The sequence below is a fragment of the Symphodus melops genome, assembly GCF_947650265.1.
Source record: "Symphodus melops genome assembly, chromosome: 1".
In the NCBI taxonomy this organism is placed as follows: Eukaryota; Metazoa; Chordata; class Actinopteri; order Labriformes; family Labridae; genus Symphodus; species Symphodus melops.
In genome coordinates, this window is record NC_136691.1 from 29673718 (window position 1) to 29686632 (window position 12915).

General features: G+C 47.9%; 1 protein-coding gene across 1 annotated transcript; it reads right to left on the reverse strand.

Moving 5' to 3' along the window:
* Nucleotides 1-287: 287 nt before the first annotated feature.
* Nucleotides 288-6976, reverse strand: neff1 (neuronal intermediate filament family member 1). Its single transcript, XM_079346976.1, has 4 exons — nt 6128-6976; nt 3212-3529; nt 2967-3091; nt 288-2158 (listed from the first exon to the last, which is right to left on the reverse strand). The coding sequence occupies exons 1-4, from the start codon at nt 6878-6880 to the stop codon at nt 1768-1770; spliced, it is 1587 nt and encodes a 528-aa protein (XP_079203102.1). The 5' UTR covers nt 6881-6976; the 3' UTR covers nt 288-1767.
* Nucleotides 6977-12915: the final 5939 nt, after the last annotated feature.

Genomic DNA, 12915 nt, shown 5'->3' on the forward strand with positions numbered 1-12915 from the left:
GCACGCTTTCTCCCCTCAGCGATCGAAAATGGTTCCACGCTGACTGGCCCCTTCTTTGTTATGAGTGTCTCCCTGCTGTTATATGTTTTCTTCATGTTTACCGACTTTGCTAAACTGTGAGTGCAAATTCCCCAGAGGTATTTTGTCATTATGTTTTATAAATTGTAAAAAAAATGTACCAAACTGTAAATTTGTCTCAAGCTTTGCAAAAGAGTTTCACACTGATTGGTCATATTGGTTTGCACTCCCCGTCTCCTGATATGAATGACCCAGACATGGCGTGGACGTTTGGTTAATAAATGTCTTTATTTGGCTTTGAGAGGAAATATCACTACATTCAGTCACAGTTGTACAGAAGAGGTCTGAAAAGTGTCAGCGCTCCTCAGACTCCCCAGGAACAAGTGAGATGCAGGTGAAAACATGTTTTATTTGAACTTTCATGGTCATGATTAAGGCAAGTTTTTTCTTTTTCTTTTTCTTTGTTTTAATTGAACACACAACAAGCAAAACATCGATCCCATCCAGCAGAGATTCAAGCTCCGAGAGTCAGGCCATGCATTCACGCCCGTTGGTTGATTCATTCGTATCGAGAGGAAAAGCTCAGGGGCGAGCGAGAAAATGAAACACAGCAGTGACATGATGCCAATCAAGGCGAAGCGAGGGGGGGGGGGGGGGGGGGGGGGGTAAAAATAGCCCTTATGTGCGACTCTGTACACTACAGCCATGACCCCTGATGGCCCCACCTGCCACTTACAGTTTGAGCTGAGAGCCGTCAGTGTCACCGTCAGCTGCCTGACACCGACAGCCTCGCTCGCCTTCATCTCGCCTCCTTTATTCAGCTAAATTAAAGAAAAACGAGGAGGAAGCAGGAGGAAGCAGATTGCGAGATGGCGGAAATTTCCTCGACAAATGAATCAATCAAAGGGGGGGAAAATTCATATTCCCAAGAACAAATAAAAGGATATATAGCTGCAATTTAAACTCTATATGTTTCATTCACTTAGATGCACTTCCTCTGTGCACGTTTCTATACACAGTGTTTCAGAGCTCCAAGTAGCCATTATTGCCGTGCTGTGACAGTGCAGTGACTTAAAGAGGGTAACGGGGGGGGGGGGTACATATCGTTTTGTCGTGGCGGAGATGAGATGAGCGGGACAGTAAGAGAGAGGAGGAGTCAGAGATTGGAGCTGTGTGGAAAGCGTTCACCTTACAGCTCACAAAGAAGCAGAAGTGTTTTTAAATGAGCTGGTGGAGGTTCAGTCTACGATGTGACCTTTGACCTGCGATGCTCCCCAACTTTTATATGTAAAAATCAAATAGCACCGTAAAAGTTGGACTGGCTGTTACTCATGCTCTGAGATCTGTGCGTTTCTCTTTGAGTTTGTGTGCTGATAATATTGTTACCTTCAACATGTTGATTGCTCTGAATGATATCATCGTCATCATTAATGGCACGTTTACTGGATATCAGATGAAGGAGAAAAAAAACAACGTTGTGACATGATGCGAACTTTCAACGACCTCTGCAGAGGAAGAAGAGGATTTAGATTCTTCCTTCTTCCCCGTCCTTTGTTTTACTAATCATGACTGAGTAACAGAGCCAACAGAGACAGAAAAACACAGACGATGTGAGGCATCCGGAGTGTGTGTGTGTGTGTGTGTGTGTGTGTGTGTGTGTGACAGAGAGCGTGTGATCAGATTCACAGAGGTGATTGATGGGATGAGGGATGTGTTACTGATAATGATGATGACGTTGACACAAGCTGTTTAGCTCTTGCTGGTCTTGACGGCGGGGGCGTCCTTCTCCTTCTTCTTCTCGTCCTTCTCTTTCTCCTCTTTCACCTTCTTCTCCTCCTCCTCCTCCTCCTCCTGGTCGTCTCCTTCCTCCTGGTCGTCTCCCTCCTCCTGGTCGTCTCCCTCCTCCTGGTCATCTCCCTCCTCCCCCTCTTCTCCCTCATCTCCTTCGTCTCCCTCCTCCTCATTCTCTTCCTCCTCTTCCTCGCCCTCTTCTTCCTCCTCCTCTGGCTTGGCTTCGGACTTCCTGTAGGCTCCCAGGGAGTAGCTGCGGGACGACATGTAGGAGAAGCCGGGGTAGCCGGACTGGACCATGGCTCCGCCCACAGAGCTGAGGCGACACTCCTCACCTTCCAGCAGCTTCCTGCACACAGAGAGAGAGAGAGAGAGAGAGAGAGAGAGGGAGAGAGAGAGAGAGGGAGAGAGAGAGAGAGAGAGAGAGAGAGAGAGAGAGAGAGACAGAGGGCGTCACCTCCAGTCTGCTTTTGTTTCTATAATTATCTCAGCGTATCTCTCCTGAGGGATCCAGTGTTCCCAGAGCGTCTGAGGTCACATGATCAGGGATGCTAATCATCAGCTTTCATACTGTTGCAAGAAATGATCAGTTTCCAAGAAAGAGAGATTGGACTGTGATTACAAATCTACTTTTCATTTATGAGTTCATTGTGAGAGTAATGGCAGCAGCCTCTGATCACAATCAGCGAATAAATGAGGATATGTTCATCTTAAAACCTGAAGACCTTTTTAAAAATCCAAAACAGAATTTTGATGTAGTTTCATGCTGGAGCTCAAGAGCGACATCTACTGGATCAAAAACAATTATCATTGCAAAACGTTCCATTAGGATTATGGCAAATTAATTTGATTTGTAGCCAAAATTAACAATATGTCAACATTTTATTTAATTCAGATTTTGAATCGGAAAACGTGTTTGGTTTTTTTCTACTGTCTTCTATATGTCTGAATGTAAACAGCCAAATGTTTCATTCAGACTTCACCCGGAGTTTCTCCTCCGACCTCTTCTTAATGCTTCTGCAGTAAGTGCGCGTGAGAGCGCAGCAGGATGTAATCAGGAGGACTCACCTGGAGCGAGGGGGAGAGGGTGCTGACATCATTTTCATTCTGGACATGAGACCTTTACAGAAGCTAAACGTGTGTTTCATGTGGCCCACCTGTAGGCTGCGATCTCGATGTCCAGCGCCATCTTGACATTCAACAGGTCCTGGTATTCACGGAGATGACGGGACATTTCTCCTTTGGTGCTGCGGAGAGCGGCCTCCAGCTGCTGAATGGTATCCTGTAAACACACAAAAAAAAAACCCAGAGGGACTGAGTGAGTATGAAACTGATTTAATAAGTACAACTGGTTAAATCATCAAACAAAACAAATGTTCTCTGCCCTGCAACATTCACACACCTGCATCTCTCCGATCTCGTTGTTATGGCGATCTTCCATCTCAGCAATCTGCCTCTCCAGAGCCTCGTTGTGGCCTCTGAGGGACTCGATCTCCAGGGTGCGGGACTGCACCTGCCTGCGGTACTCGCTCAGCTCCTCCTTGGAGTGCTTGACGGCGTCCTGGTTGCGGGCAGCCGCCTCAGTCACGCTGGCGAACTTGGAGCGGTACCAGTCCTCGGCCTGGGCCTGGTTCCTGGCTGACAGGTTCTCATACTGAGCCCGGATGTCCTTCAGGGCTGCAGTCAGGTCCGGTTTGCTCATGTCCATCTCCACAGACACCTGGATGGAGCAGAGGTCGGGGCCACAGAAAGGTGTTTTAGCATAAAAGATTATTAGAATTGTTTTAGACAAATAAGTTAACTCTGCTACAAAAAAAAAGGTAAATTAGTTTTTTACACTGGGAGCAGCCCACGCAGGCGCTGCTGAGCTGGTAGGATGAGGGGAGTTAAACGTCCTGCCCAAGGACAAATCGGACACAGCTGGGGATTGAACCCTTGACCTTCCAATTGGGAGACGGTGACTCTACCCGCTGTGCCACAGCTGTCCCAAACAGGTACTGCAGTCTAAACTCTACTCATCACAGAGAGCTGTCTGGCTCCGCCCCCTCAGCTTCAGTGTTTAGCCAGCTCTGCATGTGGTGGACACTGTAGCTTCAGTGTTTAGCCAGCTCTGCATGTGGTGGACACTGTAGCTTCAGTGTTTAGCCAGCTCTGCATGTGGTGGACACTGTAGCTTCAGTGTTTAGCCAGCTCTGCATGTGGTGGACACTGTAGCTTCAGTGTTTAGCCAGCTCTGCATGTGGTGGACACTGTAGCTTCAGTGTTTAGCCAGCTCTGCATGGGTCTGTAAAGCTTTCTGCGTTCTAACCTCTCTCCATGTTTCATCTCCAACATTGATCCTAGTTTGAGCAGCTTTCTGCTGCTGGAGCTTATTAGAAACATGCAGAGGCTTTTTAGCTCGGGTACAATCACTTCTATCTGAAGCAGTTCCACTGCCCGCTTCCATCGCTGCAACACCTGTTGACCTGATAACTGCTCTCATATCTGGCAAACCCAGGGGCGTCCAAAACGGCCTTCAAAGCCCCGCCTACCTTCTCTGGTCCAATCAGATCCAGAGCATTCAGGAGCAGAATCTAAAGTTAGAAGGAGGACATACTGGCTGCTGCATTGTTGTCAGAGAAGCTTCAACAAAGCAGGTTTCCTTCATGATCACAGAGGGAGAGAGCGTCACCATCTACACATCTTACTGATTGAACCTTTAAGAAATCAATAGTTCTATATTTTAAAAGAACACACTGACATTGCACCATGCATTATGATGATTTTAAGAGACTGTGTGTGCAGAATACAAAGAGCCTGCTGACTGTATGTGTGACATGAAGCTGCTGCAACACTCAGGTTTGATAAACTTATTAAATTTCACCACATAATCTCCTTAACAGTTGTGTATTAACCTATTTAAACTATTTGAAATGCTCGTTGTTGTTCAAATCTTTTTTTAATGCAGCACGTGCCGCTCGTTTTCTTTCTGCTGGCGACACACACTGAGCTGCAGTCCTGGTGAGGTCGACTCCTGCAGGACTGATGAATCGACTGCTGACTCAGGCTTCTCTGCTGCATGGTAAAAGCTGTGCTGTCAATAGCTTGCATTGCAATCCGTATTCCCTCCAGAGAGGAGGAGGAGGAGGAGGAAAGCTGGAGAGATCTACCCGGCAACCATCACCCCTCTGCATGGCTTAACCCCACCTATTCAATACATTGATTTCTGCTCCAAAGTTGCCGTAAAAAGTTGCAGTTGTTCCCCTTCTCTGTTTGCTGCTTCAGTATCAAGACGAGTTCTTAAAGTGTCTGATGGTCTCTCTGATTTCCTCAGAGAACTATATTTGTACACATGCGGATGTTATCGATCATTTTAAACTTTAAAGTTGTCCATCTGTGAGGTGCTCCTCGATGTGGAGCTGTTCTTCAAACAGTCTCACCGACAACAAAAATAATATGTTGCACCTCACAGGGTAGATGTTGCATCCCCCCCCCCCCCCCCCTCCCTCCCCCCTTTGGGAAGACCACACCCCTGGATTATGCGATATTTCTGCGCATCTTTCTCCCCCCTCCTCCCCCCTTATCCCGTCTCTCTTTACCTCTTAGTATGAAAACGCCAACATTACCCCCCAAAATAAAAGCTTGGTTTTCAAACGGCGGGCTCTGCTAGTCTATGATGACTTAGTTTGATTATTTACATTCTTATTTCCCACAGTCATGTGATGATTCTCTGCAGGAAACAGAATCGACGACCGGAGGCATTCCTGCATTTTCAGCCTTAACGGCTTTAAAGTTGGCACGGGGGCGTGACGGAGCGCGCGGGACTCTGCGGGGACGCTCAAGACCCCCAAAAGTGAATGTGCGGAGGAGGAGGAGGGACAGCGCATGGTGCTGAAACGGAACTGCAGTGCCATTAATTATCCAACTGCGCAGTTTCTCAGCTGAGCAGGACAGAGCGTGTCGTGCTCACAGAAAGAATACTTATTGTAGCCAAATCAAAGGATGCACCCTGAGGGGGCAAAATGTTATTTGATGAAAAGACTTATAAAGAATTATAACTGGTACAGCTTCACAAACAGTTTAAATGGCCCCGTGTTTTCTGGATCTCTGGAGGGGAACAGTGAACGGTCTCACGGGTTCAAAGTAAAGTTAAGCCAGACTTCAGTACTTTATCAAAGGGTTACTTTTGATGTGTGGACGTGACAAAAATACTGAAGGACGTAGCGATAGGGGACATAAGAAGGTATGTGACGGGATGCCTTTTGTAAATGTGACAGGTTGGCCAGAGCGCCACCTGTGAAACTACCCACAGGTCACCACAACACGGTGGGACGAGTACCTGAGTGGCCTGCAAAGACGCCTGCAGCTCCAGAAGCTCCTCTTCGTGAACTTTCCTGAGGAAGGCGATCTCATCCAGCAGCGCCTCAACTTTCTTCTCCAGCTCCAGGCGCGCGAGGGTGGCGTCGTCCACGTCCTTCCGGTAGCCCTTCAGAGTGTTCTCCGCCTCCTCGCGCAGCCTGGTCTCCTCCTCCAGCTTCTCCCTCACGCCCTCCAGCGTGTCGTTCATCTGCACGCAGTCCAGGTGCATCTGGCTCTTCTCGTGGGTCAGCTCTTCCACGCGTGCCCGCAGCTCGCGGATCTCCTGCTCGTAGAGCTCGTGCAGGCGCGAGGGCTCGTTGTTGCGCTGGCGCAGCATCGTGACCTCCGCCTCCAGGACTTTGTTCTGCTGCTCCAAGTTGTGCACTTTCTCAATGAAGGACACGAAGCGGTCGTTGAGGCCCTGCAGCTGCTCCTTCTCGTTGGTGCGGACGATCTTCAGCTCGTTGGTGACCGCGGTGGACTGGGTCAGGGTGGACTGGGTCAGGTCCATCGTGTCCTGCATGGAGGAGAAGACGCGGCCGGGTGCCGCGGACCTGCGGTAGGTGGTGGAGGACATCATGGAGGGTGAACCGTAGGTGCGGTGGCTGCTGCGGTATCCCGCAGGGTGCAGGCGGGACGGGCTGCTGCCCACAGCGACGCGGCCGGAGCGGGGGGCATCTCCGAAGATCTTCCTATAGGAGCTGCTGCTGTAAATGTCGCTGGAGTAACTCATGATGTATCCGGTCCTGGCGCTCTGTACGGGAGAGAGAGAGTGCGTGGAGTTCAGGAGAGTGTGAGGGTGAGTGTGTGTGTGTGTGAGAGAGAGAGCGAGAGAGAGAGTGAGATGCGAGTGAAGTCTGGCCAGGACAGGTGCTTATATAGTGAAGGAGCAGGCGCATCATTTGACGCAAGGACAACAGAAGATGAGGGGAAACCTGCAAGCTTTTGCAGAAAGCCTCCGCCCTCTGGGGAGACACGAAATCACTCATGCAGCTCCTCGTTCCTGCCTTGTAGCTCAAGCATCAACACACAGCAGCCCTGAATAATCACGTTTTGAAAAATGGCTGAGCGCTTTCACAGCCAGCACATATTGAACTCCACTTTTCATGAAGTTATACTCTCACGTTCTCCTCGTATGTGCAAATAAAGAACCTTTATAATGAAATCACAGGTGAAATCGGATCGCACATGTTCTCCCTCAGGACTGTGTCATGTTACACCAGTCCGTACTGTCATTGCAGTCTTTCTCTGCTGTCCCAGCAGAATGTCTAATGGGATCGATGTATAGAGTTGTGTTGTGTGCGGAGTGTTGTTTCGGTGCTGCAGTCTCATCCTCCCGACCTCCGCAATATCGGAATACAGGATGAGGCTGATTGAATATGTCCGATTCATCAGTCTCATCTGGAGCCTCGAGAAGTGGAAGCACGAGTGATGGATGGTAGTCAGTTAGAAACATGATCGTCTGTCCTGTTGGACTTGTTAGATCACAACATTTAGACGAAATTAAATGAGAACAATATCAAGTTATGTCTTACACACACACACACACACACACACACTGCAGCAGCAACAGCACATTAGAAAGTACACCTGATGTGGGTAAAGCCCGGGTAAACAACATATTATGTGTAAACCTCTGAGATGCAAACAATAACTCTGGTCCAAAGTCAGCAGCGTAAATTATTTAGTCTATAGGTCAAATATAGACCTGTGTGTGTGTGTGTGTGTGTGTGTGTGTGTGTGTGTGTGTGTGTGTGTGTGTGTGTGTGTGCGTGCGTGCGTGCGTGCGTGTGTGTGTGTGTGTGTGTGTGTGTGTGTGTGTGTGCTGCGCAGAGCTGTCGCTGGCCTTGGTGCTGATCCCGGCTGGAGGCGTGCTGGAGAGGGACAACGCCCCTGCGAAGGAGAGAGCAGCCACCCCCCCCCCCCCCCCCCCCCCCCCCCCCCCCCCCCCACACACACACACACACACACACACACACCCACCCACAGGACTGCAGCACCCACCACCTCTCTCGAGCAGCACGCGAGGCGCCTGTTTACACCGCGTGTTTGGAAAACAGCCCAAAACATGTGCAACACAGCAACCACTGGTCAACCTGCATCACCACACCAGCTCTGATGCTCGTTTCACAACGGATGACGATATTCTGACACTATAAGATAGATAGATAGATAGATAGATAGATAGATAGATAGATAGATAGATAGATAGATAGATAGATAGATAGATAGATAGATAGATAGATAGATAGATAGATAGATAGATAGATGCTGTTTTCACATCGCTCTGTGCTTATTGTGTCTTTATTGTGTTTGACTGTGCATCACGTGATCTGGGTAAATGAATACATTTGGATCGGATATGAACAGGACACTTTAAAGTTCAACTCAGTGCATATATAACACAGACAGTTACGTTCAGCATGTGACTCTCATGTCCGTGTCAGCCCCAGGTCACTCGTCCAGTCGGTCTGCAGGGCGTCACAAAGCCGATACACAAACACATGAAGATTAGCTCCTCCCACCTCCTGTTCCTGTAACAAACTGAGCTGGTCAAACTTCACAGATTAAACACACACCGTCACAGCTGAGTTTTCACCACAGACAATCATTGAATGCCCACCTCTACATTTAGCCTGTGTGTGTGTTTGAGGAAGACAAAGAGCTTTAGTTTAATCCTGACCAAACTGACCATCTGTGGTGCAAAAAGGTCCTTTTTTTTTAAAGCGAGAGGAAGCCAGTGACTCAGCAGGAAAAGAAATGACTCTGCTGGTGTGTGTCAGACTCAGCCTCAGTGTCCCAGACAAACCAGTAACAGGACAGACCTCAGATGTAATCATTTCATTCACAGCCCTCCTGCAGTCCATACAGTCAGACGACGTAAACACATTTTATAAACCTGCACCTGAAGCGGACTCTCGTGTCACACGATCAGTTCACGGTGTGTTTGTGACTTTCATATCGTGATTGAAATGACAAGCACGACCTTTGCTTGTATCCCTCAGCAGGAGGAGGACCTTCAGGACATTTTGCATCCAGACTGTGCAGCTGGCCTGATGTAGCGCATCCATAAAACAGGCAGGGGGCGCTGTTACAGCAGCAGAGACAGAAAGCAGGGCTGTCAGGAATTGTGGCGTTTTCAAATAGAGGAACAAGTGTGATGATCAATGGAAACAGATATATCAATATACTGTGTGTGTGTGTATCAATAGGTCAAAAACACACAAAGGCTTCCAGTGCACAGTAACAAGCTTAAGCACACGACGTTACGTCGACTACGTCTCATTTATTTTCCTTTAGGATTTGTATTCTTACTCAACCTGCTCTTCAGTACTAAACAGAGGATGAAATGAAGCACAGCACAGACTCAAGGGAGCAACATGATTATTGATTAAAGATAATCTTGACAGAATCGACAGTGAAAATGTTCAACAACCGTTCGTTCTCAGCTCTACTGTGGTAGAGGCTGCAGAGTGAAGAGTCCATCAGTATTAACTCATCCATTCACACACATTCACACACTGATGGTAGAGGCTGCAGGACTGACTTGGGGTTAAGTCTTGCCCCAAGGACACATCTGACATGTGGCTACAGGAGCTGGGAATCGAACCCTCGACCTTCCTGTTGAGAGCTAACGACTCTGCCAACTGATCCACAGCCACTCAGCAGTAAGAACACAGAAGGAGCTTAAACACAGATGTTGCCTGAAAGATTAAAAGGAACAAATGGCAATAAGAGTTTAAAAAAAAAAGAAATGAGGAAGCGACTTTATGAGAAGAGGTGGGTCACAGATTTGTCTTTAAGGCGCTCTTGATCATGAATTTACAAGAGCTGCAAGCGGAGGGCGAGGAGGGAACGCGGGGTGAGATGGATTAAAATGTCTTCTGATTCTGGTGCTTCAGTTGACGGCTCAGCATACATCATAAACAAAGACAGCCTTCAGTTGAAGCTGCTGTGAACAGTTTCCAGAGGGTGAGGAGTCGAGGGGAGCGGACTGGAGAATGGTCAAATAAATGTGAGAAGAAGCTCCCTGTGTATTAAGATGAACATACACACAGTTTTGAGTTTTGTTTTCATGATATATTTGATGCTAAAAGCAGCAGATGTAACAGCATGATTGACAGTGTGAAGTGCGCTGAACTGCTCTTTGTATAAAAGGCCCTATCTAGTCTTTATGCTAAGCTAATAGATTGCTAACTCAAGCTTAATGAGAGTTGTATCTTATTGCAGGAAGAATAACCTCCACACTGTGTTTTTTTTCAAAGAGCTATAAATAGCATCTGATGGCAGGAAGTTGAAGCCATGCAAAGAGTGTCACTCTGCACGCTGTGATGCTAACTCCTGAGGGCGAGGACACTGTTTACTCTCTCTCCTGACATTCAAACATGGTGAACCACCTTTCAGCTCTTTTCAGACCAATGAAGCTGAGCGCACTGCTGCACTGTGCTTTCATTTGACAGACGCTTTCCGAGCTCATTTCGGCTCTTTAGTTGTAGCTCAATGACAAAAATGAATGTGAGGTAGCGTGTAGGATGTATTAAAGAAGCAGTATGTCACTCTGACACCTAGTGTTTAAAACGGGTACTGCAGTTCGCACATCACAGAGAGCTGTCTGCATTCAGGAGCAGAATAGATAGACTCTACCAAGCTCTATAGAGCTGTCTGGCTCCGCCCCCTCCTCTCACACAGCTCTGCATGTGGTGGACACTGTAGCTTCAGTGTTTAGCCAGCTCTGCATGTGGTGGACACTGTAGCTTCAGTGTTTAGCCAGCTCTGCATGTAGAGACACTGTAGCTTCAGTGTTTAGCCAGCTCTGCATGTAGAGACACTGTAGCTTCAGTGTTTAGCCAGCTCTGCATGTGGTGGACACTGTAGCTTCAGTGTTTAGCCAGCTCTGCATGTGGTGGACACTGTAGCTTCAGTGTTTAGCCAGCTCTGCATGTGGTGGACACTGTAGCTTCAGTGTTTAGCCAGCTCTGCATGTGGTGGACACTGTAGCTTCAGTGTTTAGCCAGCTCTGCATGGGTCTGTAAAGCTTTCTGCGTTCTAACCTCTCTCCATGTTTCAAAAGCATCTCCAACATTGATCCTAGTTTGAGCAGCTTTCTGCTGCTGGAGCTTATTAGAAACATGCAGAGGCTTTTTAGCTCGGGTACAATCACTTCTATCTGAAGCAGTTCCACTGCCCGCTTCCATCGCTGCAACACCTGTTGACCTGATAACTGCTCTCATATCTGGCAAACCCAGGGGCGTCCAAAACGGCCTTCAAAGCCCCGCCTACCTTCTCTGGTCCAATCAGATCCAGAGCATTCAGGAGCAGAATCTAAAGTTAGAAGTAGGACATACTGGCTGCTGCATTGTTGTCAGAGAAGCTTCAACACAGCAGGTTTCCTTCATGTCTGATCACAGAGGAAGAGAGCTTATTCTACCACATGGTCTGTCAGCTCTATTCTAAAGATACATCTTTTCTGCACAGTGTCACATCTCCATAAAGTCCGTGATGCAGAAGTCTCTCACTCAGCCCTGCTCCTCTGAAACTCGCCTCCCGTTGCTGCTTTGATATGCCAGGTGTTACTCACAGAACGGAGCGAGGCTCTCTGTGAAGAACTTTACTACGAGTCACGAACAGGCCACTCGGCTCGCTCGCTTTTGTTCTATCTTGGATGCGCTGATCTCGTGTGATGTGCACTCTTCACTCCGGCCCTCCTGGGAACCTTCAATCCTGCATGTGCACGATCTGCTCCATCTGTCAGCGTACACACGTGCAAAGCAAACACACACTCTTGAATCTCTGTTGATCCGAGTTGTCAGCTGTAAAAGAGGATGCTCGTGTGAGGCTGTTGTCACTCAGCCTCTTCCTGCACGGACATTTTAATCAGATACAGAGACAAACTGAAACCGCCTGCTGCGGGATTTCTAATCATTTGATGAGATCCAGTGAAGGTCAGATAAATGCACGATGAGCGTCTCGTACTACTCCGATTTTATTCAAGTCCGTGTCCAGATTGATACTCATCCACCTTTGAATAGACAGGCGATACATTTAGACTGATGCAACAGGTTACAGAATCATTATAAATGTTTTGGCCCTCTTCTCTTTTGGGCTGTTTTAGGGACGCTCGAGTGGACGGAGCTCCCCCGACCTTCAGTCAGGTGATCTGATACTACGACCACCCGACGTCCAGCTTCCACTATCAGACTCTGTCGTCCTCACAACCACCACCGTCCTCCTTCATGCACGCTCAGCTTAAGGAAGTGATGACAACAGGAGGGAGAGGTACACAAGGGAGAAATTCTTTTCTGCATATCATCCTATTATCCTTATCATTGTTCTGTCGGTTTGGGGAGCTCCTCTTCTTTGCCCTTTATTTTCCTTTCCTGGTTTAGGGTCCCTTTATTGGCCTGGGGCCCCAAAGCAGTTGCCTGCTTGGTTTGTTGACGAGCAGCTCCTCGGGACAGAAAATGATTCAGTCTAGAATCAGCAAAGACAGAGGTGCTGTTGAGCATGAAACACATAAACACAGATACAAGTCAGCTCAGTGTCTTTGTCTTTAAGCCTTGGGACAAATCCCTCCATCTCAGAGTCTGAGGAATTCACTGTTCCTATTTTGTTGCCACTAGGGGGCAGCAGAACAAGCTATAAACCCAGCCTCTACATCCAGTAAACATTTTGTTTCATGAGCATCCATTCAGTGTCTTATGTCACTGTCAATGACCCGTCCAGCCAAATCATTGTCAATGCAGCAGCCAGTATGTCCTCCTTCTGACT

Bases quoted from the DNA above. Each gene is read 5' to 3' on its own strand.
- neff1 (XM_079346976.1), bottom strand. From the start codon at position 6,880: ATGAGTTACTCCAGCGACATTTACAGCAGCAGCTCCTATAGGAAGATC. The intron at 3,092-3,211 runs GTGTGTGAATGT...GTGTGTTTACAG, and splicing joins ACGAGATCGGAGAGATGCAG to GATACCATTCAGCAGCTGGA. The intron at 2,159-2,966 runs GTGGGCCACATG...CTCTGTGTGCAG, and splicing joins ATCGAGATCGCAGCCTACAG to GAAGCTGCTGGAAGGTGAGG.